This window comes from Microtus oregoni, unplaced genomic scaffold, assembly GCF_018167655.1.
Source record: "Microtus oregoni isolate MIOR12 unplaced genomic scaffold, Mior012 000008F_ref0000371, whole genome shotgun sequence".
Classification (NCBI taxonomy): domain Eukaryota; kingdom Metazoa; phylum Chordata; class Mammalia; order Rodentia; family Cricetidae; genus Microtus; species Microtus oregoni.
In genome coordinates, this window is record NW_024543067.1 from 31,725,718 (window position 1) to 31,741,661 (window position 15,944).

General features: G+C 47.3%; 1 protein-coding gene across 4 annotated transcripts in view; it reads right to left on the reverse strand.

Annotated features, from left to right (window-relative positions):
- Amotl1 (angiomotin like 1) overlaps nucleotides 1-15,944 on the reverse strand; it is a 91,618-nt gene that overhangs the window by 9,353 nt on the left and 66,321 nt on the right. For all 4 annotated transcript variants that reach the window (XM_041656960.1, XM_041656963.1, XM_041656962.1 and 1 more), the window contains 5 exons: nucleotides 15,807-15,896; nucleotides 14,287-14,432; nucleotides 10,234-10,383; nucleotides 5,291-5,481; nucleotides 840-965 (listed from right to left, as the gene is read on the reverse strand). In XM_041656960.1, the coding sequence (XP_041512894.1) occupies nucleotides 840-965; nucleotides 5,291-5,481; nucleotides 10,234-10,383; nucleotides 14,287-14,432; nucleotides 15,807-15,896 (703 nt within the window). The remainder of the gene's footprint in view (nucleotides 1-839; nucleotides 966-5,290; nucleotides 5,482-10,233; nucleotides 10,384-14,286; nucleotides 14,433-15,806; nucleotides 15,897-15,944) is intronic.

Sequence of the window (15,944 nt, forward strand, 5' to 3'; positions counted from 1 at the left end):
CAGGGCCCTGGGACATTGGGAACTTCCGGGAGGGCTGTGAAAATGACTGCACTCACCTGCTGGGGAATTGGAGGCCTAAGTTGCTTGTGGATTGCACTTAGGGGGAAAAGAATGGAGATGGGAATGCCAGAGGAGCACGGAAGCCTCGGCCCTAAACAAGGCGTGTAACTGTAACTTACAGAGAGAAAACTCCCTGTAACTGCAGTGAAAAGGGAAAGAAATGGCAAGGTTCACGGAGGGAAGAAGACTTTCCCCCACCATCGGCAGACGACGGTAAGCAGTAAGCCTTGAGCTTTTTCACTAACTCTGATAGATACTCACTGAGCCTATTTATGGCTCCGTCAGAAAGCCCTGTTTTCACTCTGGCACAGAGCCTCAGGACTGGATTCTAGGCACTAAGGTGACATCAATTCCCTGGAAACTGTGTCCACTAGAGGAGCGCACCCTGACTGTTGAAAGTTCTTTGTCTTTGGTGGAAATAGGTTATTTTGGCTTCAAATTTCTGGACCTTGGGGGGTGGAATTTCTTTCTCATTCCAGGCTTACAGTAATGTGGAGATTATAGAAACAAATGCCCGGAACTAACAGGGACATCTAAATTCTTCAGGTATTAGATAACTGCCGTCTTCACTTGTCTCCCTACAGAACTGTTGTGTGGAGCCCCTTGCTTTCGCATTGAGACAACCAACCTCCTTCTCTCCAGGACAAGAGTCTCTGGGGTCCTTAGGCTCATGCAAGTGAGAACAGAGGACAGAGCGCCTGTGTGGAGGGGCTGGGCAGGGAGTGCAGCACCAGCTGCTGTCTCACTCAGATCTGGGGGCCATGCATGGCTGTCCTTACGTGTACTCCATGTCCTGACATCTCCTGTTGGCCTGCACCACCTCCTCGTCCTCTGGCCAGATGTGGGCCTCCAGAGAGCTCTCGCCATAGCTGCCGTTCCTCGAGTGGTTGATGATGGTGGTGTCCCTAGGAACACAAGACACAGTTGAGTCTCCAGCCCTTGCCTTTGGTCTTCCATGCACACACAGACTGGACAGACACATGTACTCCACCTTTTAGAGGACACCAGAGGTCCTCCACCATCCCACCTTGGGGGTCAGTCTCGACGGAGGCCAGAATGGGGAACCACAAACACTTCCGGAAACCCCCCTCAAAAGCCCTCTGTCGGCCACACTGTCCTAAGAACTAAGACAGCGTCTAAGGGCTGCGCTCGCTGACCTTGATTATTGCAGCTCTAACCCCTCATCAAACACACTGCCTTCTGCGGCAGGTGGAGGCACAGGGCTCCCAATGGGCTGGAGGACAGCGAAGAAGTGACTGACTGCACAGAGCTCATCTCCAAATGGATCCTCAAGCCCTACACCCAGGGATCAAGGAATGTCACGGAAAGGGGCAGAAAGACTTGCTGTGAAGCAGTGTCTTCTGGACACATCAGGACAGTGACACCAAGAGCTCTCAATGGCTATGGTTGCCTGCACACATCCAGCACAAGACCATGCCAGTCCACAGTCCAGCCCGGATGGGGAAGAAGAGTCATGGCTGCTGAGAGAGAAAGTCCGTTTTCTTTAGGGACAAACTTCCTGCTTGGTTGTCTATGCCCCAGTGCTCAGTCCTACATGTGCATACAGGCAACACTAATTGGACTCAGGAGGTGTGGTGTGTGTGTGTGCTTGTGTGTGTGCGCACGCACGTGTGTTAGTGTGTGCGTGCATATGTGTGCAAAGAAGAGGACATGAATCCGAGGGAGGCACATGGAGAAGGGAGGGTCCTGGAAGGAGTTGGAGATGCTGAAGGATGGATAAGATTAAAATACAATCTACTGGGGCCAGGCATGGTGGTGCATGCCTTTAATCCTAGCACTTAGAAGGCAGAGGCAGGAGGATCTCTGCAAGTTCCAGTCAGCCTGGTCTACAGAGAGAGTTCCAGGGCAGCCAGGACTGTTACACAAAAAAATTCTGTCTCAAAAAAACCAAATCAATCAAACACACAAAAAGCATTATACTAAGGTAAAATCATGTACATAAAGTGCTAAATAAACAAATAAAAGACAGTATCTCATGAAAACAATATTGAAAAATGAAAATACCCTGCTTCTTCTATTATCAAGGCCATTTGCTAATCTGTTGACGCTGAGTGTGTGAGGGCAAGCCTACAGATTGGGTGTGCCGACACACGCAGACTATCACTGCTGCATTTGCTGCTGCCTTTAAACTTTCTCGTCCTAGCTCACTCTCCCAATCACAGCTAAAGTTCTGCCTCTAGGCGTCACCCATGTAGCTGCTGGGTTAGTGTTTTGCAGAGGGGAGGTTGGTAGCTACTCAGTATAAAAGCCTTTTACCCTTCATAATGTCAGCAAGCACTTAATTTCATGCAGGGAACAACAGAGCACGGCTCACATGGTGTCCATTTCTACAGCATGTTCACAGAGAGTAAAACTAGGATCGGGTGACTTCTAGGACACCATTAGTGGACGGAAAGGGACCCAAGCCCAGAGATGACTCCAGAGCTCTTAGCCAGACCCAGCATGGAGCCAAGTTCCACGTGTCTTTAAGAAGGTCTCAGAAAAGATGCATCATGATAAAACAAACACGAAAGGGCAGGGGTGAGAACATGATGCAGAAAAGTAAACACTGTGGCTGTGGATTTATCAGAAAAGCAAACCACGGGGAAAGCAGGCAGAATGCTTTTAACCACCACATGGAACCATAAACTCCGCAGGGCTTGAAACAACTACACAGGGACGAAGAGCTAGAAACACTTCCCATCAAGTTACTTTGGAAACATTTCTAGGGCGCCAGAGGCAAATTTAAAAATTCATGTTCACGCTGCTGGGTAAGCTGACAAGCACTGTGGTCAAAACCAACATAGAGAGCCAGCATCTAGAAACGCAAGCATTCATGATCTCCGAAGGGACACTACTCTGCTTTGAAATTTGTGAAGTTTTAAAACCTTGCCCACACATCAAACAAAACAAAACAAAGCAAAAAGCCTCCTCTCCAAAATTTGAGCCAGTGCTGTCAGGATGACCTGTGCAGAGCAACAGCCATTAAAGGACAGCTGGGCCTGCTTGTCAACGACCACCCATCTCCACATCAGCCAGGCTTGCTGAGAGTCCCTGAAAGGGGGGTAAGGGTCATGAGATCTGCAACCAAATGCCATTCTTCTTAAACTGTTGTCTGCAATTCTGCCCTAACTGCACATGGCGCAGGGCCTTGGGAAGGGCTGGAGGATATAGGACGGGGAAAACCAAGACAGGGGGCTGCATCTCTTTACCCTCTGCGGAATCATCATCCTACTGGGTGAAGATTTTCCAGTGTTGCAGCTCTGGGGTCCTCTACACTCCTGCAAGTAACCCCTCTGCCTCTCTCCAAGTGAGCCCAATAAACTCTTAGGCTCTCCACGGTGGCCTTGGTGGAGTGCTATGGTTTGTCCACGAAACCTTCTGAGGAGGGCTAAACACTGCTCACATTCCCCCAGGGAAAGAATTTTAGCACCGGACAGCAAAAACAGTTGTCATATAAAGACCATATTGCTTGTTTAAAAATCTGCTTATAAATGCGACACACACAGCTGACCTAAGACTGGGACTTAGTGGCTGCAAACAGTCTCTTTTGTCCATTTGTCTGCACCCAGTTGGCATGGAGACAAGCGCTCAAGATTTCATCTTTTCTCAAAATAGCTTGTGTTATCCTTTTTCCCTTGTACAATCAAGAAAGCTATGCTGGAATTACCAAGTTGGTTTTTCGTTTACTTTTTATTCTGTTTTTATAGGACTTACTTTGTGTTTTCTTGTGTGTGTGCTCTCTTGCACACACAGATACACAGTGTATGGGTGTCCACAGATGCCAGAAGAGGGGGTAGGATGCCCCGGAGCTGGCGTTTGGGGCAGACCGGTGTGGAGCCTGTTTCTATCTACGAGAACTTGTGTAGTTTGGGGCAGATGGGCTATTAATGAGAACCTGTGTGTCTTCAGGCCGCAGTCAGCTTTAAAACTTACCTTGGATGGGGCAGATGCTTGGTGATTGACATGTAAGCATGAGTTGAGTTTGAATCCCCAGAACCCGTGTAAGTTTTAGGCTTATAGGACAGGACTGTAATCCCAGTCCCCACAGCAAGCTGAGGGGCAGAGGTGGGAGACTCCCTGAGAGCTCCTGGGCTGGCTAGACTGGTGTATTCCAAGAAAGATGATTCTGTCAGTCAAGGCAGAAGGTGAGCACCAGCGCTGTTCTCTGACACCCTTTCTACGTGTTCCAGCACGTGTGTGCCTATACTTACATACACACACATACAAGTGTTTAAGTAAGCCAGACACGTGTTAGGAAAGAGGTGATGGAGGAAGGTCATTGGCTAATAAAGGAACTGCCCTGGCCCATTTTATTGGTTAGAGGATAGGTGGGAGGAGTAGACAGAACAGAACGCTGGGAGGAAGAGGAAGTGAGGTCAGAGACTCGAAAGCTCTCTCTCAGGAGCAGACGCCTGAGAGAGACGCCATGCCCCGCTCCCGGCATGAAGCTCCGACCCAGGATGGACTAGGCTAGAATCTTCCCGGTAAGACCGGTTCTCACAGATTATTAGAGATGGGTTGATCGGGATGTGAGAATTAGCCTGTAAGTGCTAGAGCTAAAGGGCCAAGCAGTGCTTAAAAGAATACAGTGTCTGTGTAATTATTTTGGGGCATAAGCTAGCCGAGCAGGCGGCCGGGGTGCTGGGAACGCAGCCCCGCCGCCCCTTATTACTACAAAGAGGGTATAATAATAGCTTTTCTACTTTTTAATTCTGTCATGGATTTTTTTTTTTTTTGGTTTGGGTGGTGGGTACATGTATAAAATATATTTGATATTGAAAGCATAAAATCTAATAATAAGCCTTACAGTTTTCCATCCTGAAAACCAATTCTAATTTTATAAAAGTTCACTGAATTGTATGGACTTTGGGTCTGGTAATTTTTCTGTGTGGTGTTTTTATTTGCAAGTTTTTTTTTTAAAAAAATAATAAAATGTATGAAAATTTTTAAAAAGGCAGATCTTGTTCCTTGTGATAGGCCTCTCTGGACCTCCTTGGGCCCCCTGAACTTTTTATTTGCTTTTGAGACAAAGTTTAACTGTAGCTCAGGCTGTCCTTGAATCACTCATTCTTCTGACCCAGCCTTCTGAGTGCTGAGATTCCACCGTTAGCCCTGTCTGCAGTCCTACCTGCCTGTGGTCCTGCGCGGTGGGACCACCTCTCACCTCTCAGCTGAGATTCCATCGTTAGCCCTGTCTGCAGCCCTGAGCCATGGGACCACCTCTCACCTCTCAGCCGTGGCAGCGGCAGCAGCACTCATGGCAAAGTGCCGTATGGTGCTTTCTTCCAGGTATTTCTGCTCCCATTTGGTCATGTCGGCCTCCAGGGCTAGAATCCGCTCCTCCTTCTCCCGTACAAGTTCCATGAGGGCAGGGGCATTATATTCTGGGAGACTGGCTGGCTGGCCATTTCCATGTTTCTGGAGAAGTAAAAACACCATCATGAGGCTCCAAATGGGCCACAAGACATCACACCAACCTGGCCTTCCACTCCCTGAAGGGGGACACACAGGTCTTCAATCCTGCAGAGTCTACACATCAACATCAGTCAGGTCCATGTTCTCTCTTTCCAACATGAACCACCTCAATTCAGTGGGTCCTAACCCCCATGCCACCTCCATATCCCTTTATTTCATCTAATGCCCACATTGCTCTATAGAACACGTACTATTTCAGTTTTACATGCAGAGACTAAGTCCTTGAGAGACCATGTCCATGATTTGATGTTTTTAGCTAATGCAGAACAGAGCTGCGATTCAAATCCAGGTCTGACTCCATATCTCAATGTAGGCCATGTAGTTAATATATACAAATTCAAGAACTGGATTCAGTCCTGGCCTCAGGGCTACTCCTCCAGAATTCTGAGGAGCGGCTCCAGACTGCCCCCTTGGACATCAGAGGATAAAAGCAGAAAGGCACGGAAGTAGAATGAGATGCCCAAACATGCAGTTTCTAGCTGCCAGACCGTCACCTGGGAGATACGGGGTGACATGTGAGAAGGTGGGTGATCTTTAGTAAGAGGAAATAAGGTGGATGCTATCTGGATGTCTCTGGGACTGAGAAGAGTCACACTTTAGACTTCCTCCTTAACTCAGGTTTACCTAACCCATCTTTCCCTCTTCATCTCTTCAATCTGACACTGTCATCTGTTTTGGGGTAACAGAACTTCAGAGAGAGAGAAAGAAGGTTGGGATGAAAACTATGTTTGTTAAAACAAAGGGGGGGGGATAATAACAGTGCATAAAGAGTGAACACTTGTGAGCTATTATTTATGGATAATTTACATTGGTATAGTTTTTGTATATTGATATAAGTTCAAATTATATTTGTTATTTTTGTTTACATTATTTGTACATCTATGCTAAATTATTCTGTCAGATTGTATATATGCATGTTTCTACCTCTGTTTAGGACATTTTGTATATTGAAACAACTTTTAGGATACATTTTCATATTGCATTATATATTACTCCTACTTCTGATCAAGATACTTATAAATTGTTTACATTTTGAGGTCATTGTCCTCATTTGTTGCACATTTTTTACAGATTATTTGATATTCTGACATAAAGTTTAGTTTTTAAGTTATACAGGTATTAAATATTATAGCTCAATAGTTGTTCATGTTTGTTGTACATATAGTCAGATCAATTAGGCTCTTTAGATACATAGAGATTGTATTCTATCTAGATAGGTAATCTTCAACCACCTCAAGGATCAGTAGAACATGGTATTTGAATAACTTAGGGTTCTGTTGATATAGACATAATTGTTCCTGACAGCATCAACCTACTCCTGAGACAATGTTGAGCACCAAAACCACTCTACTCAGAGTTTGTTTTCTTCTTGGCATCATTGGCCTTTGGGCAAGTAACTGCTCATACCTCAACCACAGACAAAGTACATGGTATCCGGAAATGGACAAGCAGCACACAAGGAAAAAGACTGTCAAATCTTGCCAAGACAGGTTAAGACAGTTCTAGTAAATTTCCTGTCTCTAAAAATGGTCTGTCAATTATGCTAGGCCTTAGCCAAAGTTGGTTGCTTCAACCTTGCAAAATGAGACTTTGGGTGATTGCTCAGGTAGCTAATTGTCTCTGTCATATATTGCTCCCTGCCTACTCAAATAATATTGTCTTCCTTCTCAAGCCTTCAATTGGGTTAAAGAGTAGATAGCTGTAGTTACTATACTCTTATGATCTAGCCAAGCCATTTCCTATACAAGACTTAGACTCCATAGGATAGAATGTTTATTAAAACATTTAGCATATGTTCCTTACTTAATATTGTTTATGCTGCTTGTAATTCTAATTATACTTAATATCTGTTCCTAGTGTATATAGTTTTGCATTGGGTATGGAACTCTCTTATTTAGACAAAAGGGGGAGGTGCTGTGGAAGCATATTCCACTCCTTCAGTCAATAGACTTTAAGATACCAGCCCACTTGGACATGGTCTCTGATACTCTAAAAGCAGTTGTAAAGCTTGCACTTGTTCTCTTGCTTCTGGCTCCCGCTTCTGGGTGCTAGACTCTGTTCCTGTTCATGCAGAGGACTGTTATCTAGGACAGCGATCTGTAAATTTTTCCCTTAAATAAATAACCCTTTTATTATTCATAATTCTAAACTGGTGTGGGATTATTTTGTGATTTCCGTCTTCAATCCTGTCACTGCTGTTCTCTAGATGAACCTGGGCTCTCATAGCACCCGCCCCTGCCCCATGCATACCAAGAGCACTGTTCATATGCTTGGGGAGGCATGGGGGTTAGAAGGCATGGCAATGGGTATGCATAGGGTATGCATAGGAGTGTGCTTGCACAGGGGATGAACATGTGGGGGAGGGAAGCATGGGTGTGTGTGTGAGGATGAGTATGTGTGACATGCAGGGATGCATTGAACAGAGGTGAACATGTGCAGGGAGTAACCACGTGTGCTAGGGTGACCAATACGTGGGTAGGGATGAGTGTACATAGAAGGTGACTATGTATGCTGGCAAACATGTTGGGGGGTGAGTCTGTACAGAAACAAGCATGTTGTATAGGGTGTGTATGAGGAATGTGTGGGTATAAACATATGATCGCAGCATATCCGTATGAGTCTAGACTCACATTCCTTCTTTATTTACAGTTGTGGAACATTCCTTTACATTGTGTGAATAAACGTCACTATGATCGGTTTAATAAAGAGCTACATAGCCAATAGTTAGGCAGAGAATGCTGGGAAGAAGGGCAGAGCCACCAGGAGTCACCAGCAGATGCAAAGGAAGCAGGAGTAGTAACTAATCATGAGACACATGGCAGCGTGTAAATTAATAGAAATGAGCTAAGTTACCAGAGCTAGCTAAAAATAAGCCTAAGCTATGCGCCAAGCTTTCATAACAATAATAAGTCTCTGTGCTGGTTTTTGTGAGCTGGCATCCCCCCCCCCACCGCCATTTACAGTTGAGTCTGGTTTCACAGCACCTAAAGTAAAAGACCCACAGATAGGCCATCTACCAGGGGTAGATAGCATACTAGCACAGTAACTGGAAAGAACACTTCTGGCTGTAGTCAAACTCACTTTGTTAGCCAGAGAGCACACCAGCTTTGTGCTCAGTGGGACTATGGGAGTCTCAGCAGCTGAGCAACAGAGACTGGCTGATGGAGAAGAGGCCCTGCCCTGTGCATGGTGAGCACCCAGTCTAAGGACCAGGAGCCCAGAGGAAAAGAGGCCTTTCCTTACAAACCAGAACCTGCCATGGAGACAATCGGGAGGCCAGGGATGAATTCATTTTCTAGAAAATGCTAGCAGCACTGCCCTCCTCAGCCAAGGGCACACTTCCAGAGGGACCTGCACGGACCTGGCCTGCACTGGGGCTAAGCTGACCGGAGGGCATGCTTTCAACCACTCGGCCCTATCCAGTAGGCAATTCCATAGAGCCTGCCTCGCAAATACCCCAGGCAGCTTCAGGGAGGGCTTCCCAGCTCCCTAGAAAAACAGGGGTCTTAGCTAGGGCTTCTACTGTTACAACAAAACACTAGACCAAAAAAGCAAGTTGGGAAGCAAAGGGTTTATTTGGCTTCCACTTCCACATTGCTCTTCACTATCAAAGGAAGTCAGGACAGGAGCCTGGAGGCAGGAGCTGATGCAGAGGCCATGGAGGGGAGCTGCTTACTGGCTTGCTGTCCCTGGCTTGCTGTCTGCTTTCTTATAGAACCCAGGACCACCAGCCTGGGGATGGCACCACCCACCATGGCTGGGCCCTCTCCCACTGATCACTAATTGAGAAAATGCCTGACAGCTGGATCTCAGGAAGCTAAGGGTCCTTCCTGTCTGGTAACTCCAGTTTGGGTGAAGTTGACACACGACCAGCATACTGGACAAGCCCCAGCACATCTGAGGCTGGAGCCTCTGGCTTGCCTGACTTGGCGTTTCCCGCAGGAATTCTCTTTGCTGAGACATGTATGGACCCTGAGTTGGTGCCCTCTCAGGGCTTCCTCACAGCTGAGCTTCAGACCAGCAGTCTCCGGCAGAGCAGGTGTAGTACGGTAGCTTATGGCCAGTCTTACTACAGGGAGCCCTAAACACCTTCCCCAACTGAACTCGGTAACCAATGTGACCCCTGCCTTCCCCAACTGAACTCAGTAACCAATGTGACCCCTGCTTTCCTCAGGTGAACTCAGTGACCAACGTGACCCCTGCTTTCCTCAGCTGAACTCAGTGACCAACGTGACCCCTGCCTTCCTCAGCTGAACTCAGTGACCAGTGTGACCCCTGCAGCTGCTCTTCTCTACCACAGGCTCCCCTAACCTGAACTTCTCCCCAGGTGCTGGTTCTCCACTGGCTACAAAAGAAAGCCACTCTCTCCGTTTGGCCAAGTGCCTTCCACGGCTGGGCATCACCTCATCAGAATTCACCCCACAGACACTCCTCCAGAGCAGCACCCAGCTGCCCTGGCTTCGCAACACTTTCAAGGCCCTGTTTTCACCTGTCCTCTTCCTCTGCCTCTGTATTCTCGTCCTGCATGCCCATTAAATCAACGTCCCCCATGTAAGTTCACCTAAAGTGCAGTCCCCTCTTTCTAGGCTCAAGTCAGAGACCACAGAGGTCATGTAGGTGAAGATTCCCTTGGACGGCCCTCAAGGGGCTCCTAGGTGGATCTATAAGCTGCCATGCCATCTGATTGTCGCTCACCTGCTGGGTCCGCAGAGCATCCAACTCCCTTTCCAGCCAGGTCCGCAGCCTGCGTTCCATCTGCTCCCGCTTCTCGCATGCAGACTGCAGCTGGGTCAGGGCCTGCTGCAGCTTCTCCACCTTCTCCACATAGGCTTGCTTCTCTCGTAGCTGAGGGAGAGAGCGAAACAGTACAGAATGGACACCAGTCAGCACTGCAGTTGGAGACCCCAGCTAAACTGTGATGTGTCACCCCCATTCCGACCCTCAGGAGCCTGTGGCAGGTATAGCAAGATGGCCAGGAGGTAGGGATGGAAAGTCCCTGGACAGCCTGCTTTGGGCCTTGTAAGCAGCTCTGCATTCTCTGCCTCATTACTGGTTTTAATCATAGCACCTACAGCCACTGGAAACAAGATCAGCAATACTTAGTCTCTAAAGTTAAATGGAAAATCATAAATCAGATGTTATTTACATTATCACAACTGTATCTTCTACTTATACATAGATCCGTGAAAAAAAAAAAAGCCTGGAAAAGAGCCTTAAAGTATTTGTCACGTTTATCTGTATGGCAGAAAGGTCATATCTGCAAGAATAACAAATTTATTATTTTCTAGTTTTCTCTAGTATATAAGAGTTATTTCAATAAGTAATACATGATAAGTATAATTAATAAAACAATACATTATATAATGAGCATGCTACAATTATTTCTACAATGGAGGAAATACACACACACACATATAATTTGTATGTATGCATACACACATATGTGCCCTTTGTACGTTTGCTAGTGAATGGAGTAACTTTCTCCTCTGCAGCTGAATAGCTTCCTACAGGGAGGGAAGGGCACAGTGAACACCCGAGGCCACGACTGAAGTAGGAACGAATGTGAAATGATTGTATAAACACACCATCAGGCAGGTTTTAGTGTCAGCACCCACAGGGCCAATCCTAACCCTCAATACTGGGTGCTCTCTCTGCTCTGGGAGTCTGGCTCACATTCAGAAATCCAGGTGTTTCCTAGCTTCCTGGGAGCCAACTTGAGCCAAGAAATCATACCAAAACATTTACTGGATCCAGTGCTCTGCAAGAAGACAGCGATGTTGTTTTCCTGTCTCTTTATGAGTGACTCAGCCCCACACTGAAGCACAGTCACACAGGCAGGCAGCGACGCGCCTGGTCTGGCAGCCTGTTGCTGGGGGAGGCTCTGCCGTGAGCCATGCCTGCTTCTGCTCAGCCTTATCAGAGCCACTGGATTAATAAAGCCCTTCCGATTGCACCAGGAAGGGACAGCTACAACCGACTTTAGGGTAATTTTCTTTCATGGAGCTTGACTGTTACTTTAGCAGGCTTCTGAGAGACTGCAGGCAAGTTCCTGGGTTAGCGGCCGTGCTGGAGCAAATGCTGTGGTATTCCACCATGCACACCTACTGACTATACAGCCAGCATGAGATTTGTCTAGGCGTCTGTTAGCCAGAGTGAGCAGTGTGTCTCCAGGGCCTGGGACAGACAGCTCCCGCCAGATCAGCTCCCAGCCAGTTCCTCAGTGTTAATGTTAAGTGAAGGCGTATATCCCTGAGCATCTGCAAGATCCTCCAACGTGTGGCTCTGCCCCTCTATTGGTTTCAGCCTGAAGGCTGGCAAGGAGGATTTCCCGATGAGGATGATTTGTGACAGCCATGCTGCCAGCTGGAGTTTTCAGAGCACTAGGGTACCAGGCACTGTGTTCTGTAGGCTGTCTCTCAGTTACTCCCGCCATGCTCTACACCACCTCCTCGCTCTATACCATACTATATACTATACTATATACTATCCTGGGTGGATGGGAACACCGAGGGCAAATGGGCACCATGATGGGTCATGGTCACGTAGCTGCAATGTCAGGGAGCTTGTACACTCGACTCTCACTAGCCTGGCTCCACATCCGTACTGTAAGAGCAGGTAAAGTAGTACAAAGGGAGCAGTAGGTACAAGATCCTGGGATGAACAAAACCCTTCCAAAGAAACCTGTGTAAGAACAGAGTGGGAATGACAACAAGACCCAAGCCATTTTAGAAAGAGCTTTGTCCACCAGCCAGACATATAAAAATGAGGCCAAGAGGAGACCATGGCAGAGCTTAGGAATCAGTCACATTTCAGCAGCCCATAAATGACTTTCACTTCTGCGAGGTCTATGAACACTAAATGAAGGGCTGACAAGATGGCTCAGCAGGTGCTTGCTGTGCAAGAATATCAACCTGCATGCTATGACACAGGTCCTCCTCTGATGTAGGCAGGTCTTTATCTATCTGTTGCTTTCATTGGTTAATTAATAAAGAAAACTGCTTGGCCTGATAGGTCAGAACATAGGTAGGTGGGGAAGACAGAACAGAATGCTCGGAGAAAGAGAGCAGAGTCAGGAAGACACCATGAGCTCCGGCCCAAGATGGATGTAGGCTAGAATCTTTTCTGGTAAGCTACCAACTTGTGGTGCTACACAGATTATTAGAAATGGGTTAATCAAGATGTGAGAATTAGCCATTAAGAGGCTGGAACTAATGGGCCGAGCAGTGTTTAAATGAATACAGTTTGTGTGTTGTTATTTCCAGGGCTAAGCCAGGTGGCCGGGAGCTGGGTGGCAGGAACGCAGCCCGCTGTTCCTTCTACACTCTTCCACATACATGCTATGACATGGGTCCTCCTCCACATGCATGCTATGGCACGGGTCCTCCTCCACATGCATGTTATGACATGAGTCCTCCTCCACATGCATGCTATGACACAGGTCCTCCTCCACATGCATGCTATGACACGTGTCCTCCTCCACATGCATGCTATGACACGAGTCCTCCTCCACATACATGATATGACACGTGTCCTCCTCCACATGCATGCTATGACACATGTCCTCCTCCACATACATGCTATGACACGAGTCCTCCTCCACATACATGATATGACACGTGTCCTCCTCCACATGCATGCTATGACACATGTCCTTTTCCACATGCATGCTATGACACGGATCCTCCTCCACATATATGCTATGACACGTGTCCTTTTCCACATGCATGCTATGACACGGATCCTCCTCCACTTGCATGCTATGACATGAATCCTTCTCCATATTCATGCTATGACACATGTCCTCCTCCACATTCCATGCACACACAATAATAATATCTTTTAAAAGGGAATAAACAAAAGAGCTTACAAAATTGAATTTCCTTAGTTCCACGCATGGAGACAAGCCCTCAAGAGTGATTTTACTGAGGACAATAATACAGAGGTCCAGGCCTCCCTCGCTCAGAGTAGACCCACTGTCAAAGGTCAAAGGGCACTTTCTACAATGACACAGTAGATCTCTTGGCTGCCACTCAGGATTCTCCTGCTGGTATTAAAATCTGAGCTTTCACATGGGACTTGTAGGGTTAAAATGAACCTAAGGGGTACAGCCCTCGCTGCCTTCTATTCCAAGCACCAGGCTAAGTACTGGTCTGATCTCTTGCTGTCCTCCAGACTTGCTGGCATCTACTTACCAAGATGATGTCTGCTTAGGGTGACCATCACAGAGGTGGCAGCCACCGCTGCAGGGAGCCACAAGGTGCAGGCCTGTAGGTAACCCCTCTGCTCCTCCTGCCTCAGTTTACAGCCTAGACTCCCTAGCTTACACCTTACACATGATCTTCGGATTCCTCTCTTGGGGTAAAAGGGACAGTCAATGCAATGACAACGCTAAGCTGAAGAGCTGGTTTCACCCAGACTGCTAAACCAGCATTTCCTGGGTTCAGGGTGTAGGGTATGGCACCAGCCCAACCCACCTGACTAATCCTTGGCCTTAGAATTGGGAGCACAAAGACCCAGCCATGGCAGCTTTACCAGCACCAGTAGCTTCTGGTCATGCCAATCATTTGCAGCCCTGGGCACTTGGCTACCAACAGGGTAGGTGTGGGTCCTTGTTTGGATCATGTTCTTACTACCTGCCTCTCAGATTCTGCCTGCCTCTGTGATGGAAAACCCTTTACTCATTTGCACCTGGGGGGTTCCTCACAACTCTCCCTTCTCTCCTCTGTCCCTTTCCCATGCTGCTCTCACCTCTTCCTCCAGCTTGATGACTCTGGCCTGGGCATTGCTCAAAGCCTGGTCCAGGATCTCAATATGCCTCCGATGGTCCTCGCTTGCATTCCGCACTGCTGCCAACTCCATTTCCAACTTTTCCTTTTCCTTCAAGAATTCTTTGTCTGCAAGGGGGAAAAAACAGAACAAGCTCCGTCAGAAAGTGCTCAGCCCCAGGCTCATTGCCAGTCTACATCTGGAAGGACTGAAAATAAAAACCATACAAATAGCAGTGAGTTGCTACTGCTGCTGCTGCTGGACAGCGATGAAGGGCGAGTGAAGGAATGACTTCCTCAAACCCACCCTTGACTCTGCTCGGATGTGCATCCAGTGATGAGGTGCTGGGTCACATCAGTGGGACAATGCATGCTAAGCATGCACAAGATGCTGGGTTTGATCCCAGCATAACAAGAAGGAAGTGGAAAGTGCATGCAGGAGCCAGGAGCCCCACCAGCCCAGGGATGGCACCACATACAATGAGCCAGACCCTTCTACATCAATCACTAAGAAAATTCCCTACGGGTTTGTCTACCAATCTTATGACAGCATCTTCTCAGTTGAGGCTCCTGCCTCTCCAGTGATGCTGTCTTGTGTAAAGTTGACATAAACCAGTGAGCACACCTCTCTTCCATAAGCCCAGATGAGGCGGCAAATACACAGCATCAATATGAACAACACACTCTTCATTAAACAGGAGCTAAAGGGTCAAAGGGTCACCGCTCTTTCTGTAAGCCTAAAGCCCACAGCAATCATCTCCTGCAGGACTGCAAAGGAATGTCAGGAAAAGCCTGGCTAGCATCAGTGAGCCCTGGCCAAAGGTGGAATTTAAATAAAGGGAGGGGGAGGGGGCTTGAAACTGATCCAGTCAAGAGTCAGCTTGGGAGCTAGAAAGGAAGTTAGGCCAAACTACCAAAAATCACAAAGTTTGGCAAATTTCTCTGTCTTCAGAATTTAGGGCTCTGACAAACCCATACATCAGGATACTATTATGAGAACATGCAGGACTACTTCTTGAATATGCTAATTTTTGTTGTTTGGGATTGTCTTTATTTAAGCTGTGAGCACTTAGTCATGATGTTGCTAAGAATTATGACATATACCAGAATACAATCATCTAAACAGCTTTTTAAAATATGACAGTTGGAGTTTTACATTTCTGGCTCATGCAATGAGTTTGCAAAAATTCAAACCTTGGCTGATGGTTTTTCCAAAACCATTTGATGCTATCATTTGCCTCTGGCAAAATTAATAAAATATGTTCCCAATAAATCTGGAGGATCACAAAGACACTGGCCCTGCTCCTAAATTAAACGGACTCAGAGGCTTCTGCAACGCCAAGCGTAAGTAAGGGGAGTGCGGTGATTCACATGGAGGGTGTGCAGGAAGACAGCAGCCTGGCTGAACCCCTGAACTCCCAGAGCACAGCCCAGAAGCTACTATCACCCTTGCCTCAGTCTCCTGTATTTTAAAGATAAAAACCTTTCAACACATAGACTCACTCTGGGACATGTACTGGCCCTCTGCAGCTTTGTCTTCGTGCCCGTCATAGTCCCTGCTGGACAGCTGCCTGTTGGCTGTCTCCAGTCGATCTACAAACAAAGCAGAGATGAGCCTAAGTCACCACACAACAAAGAAAC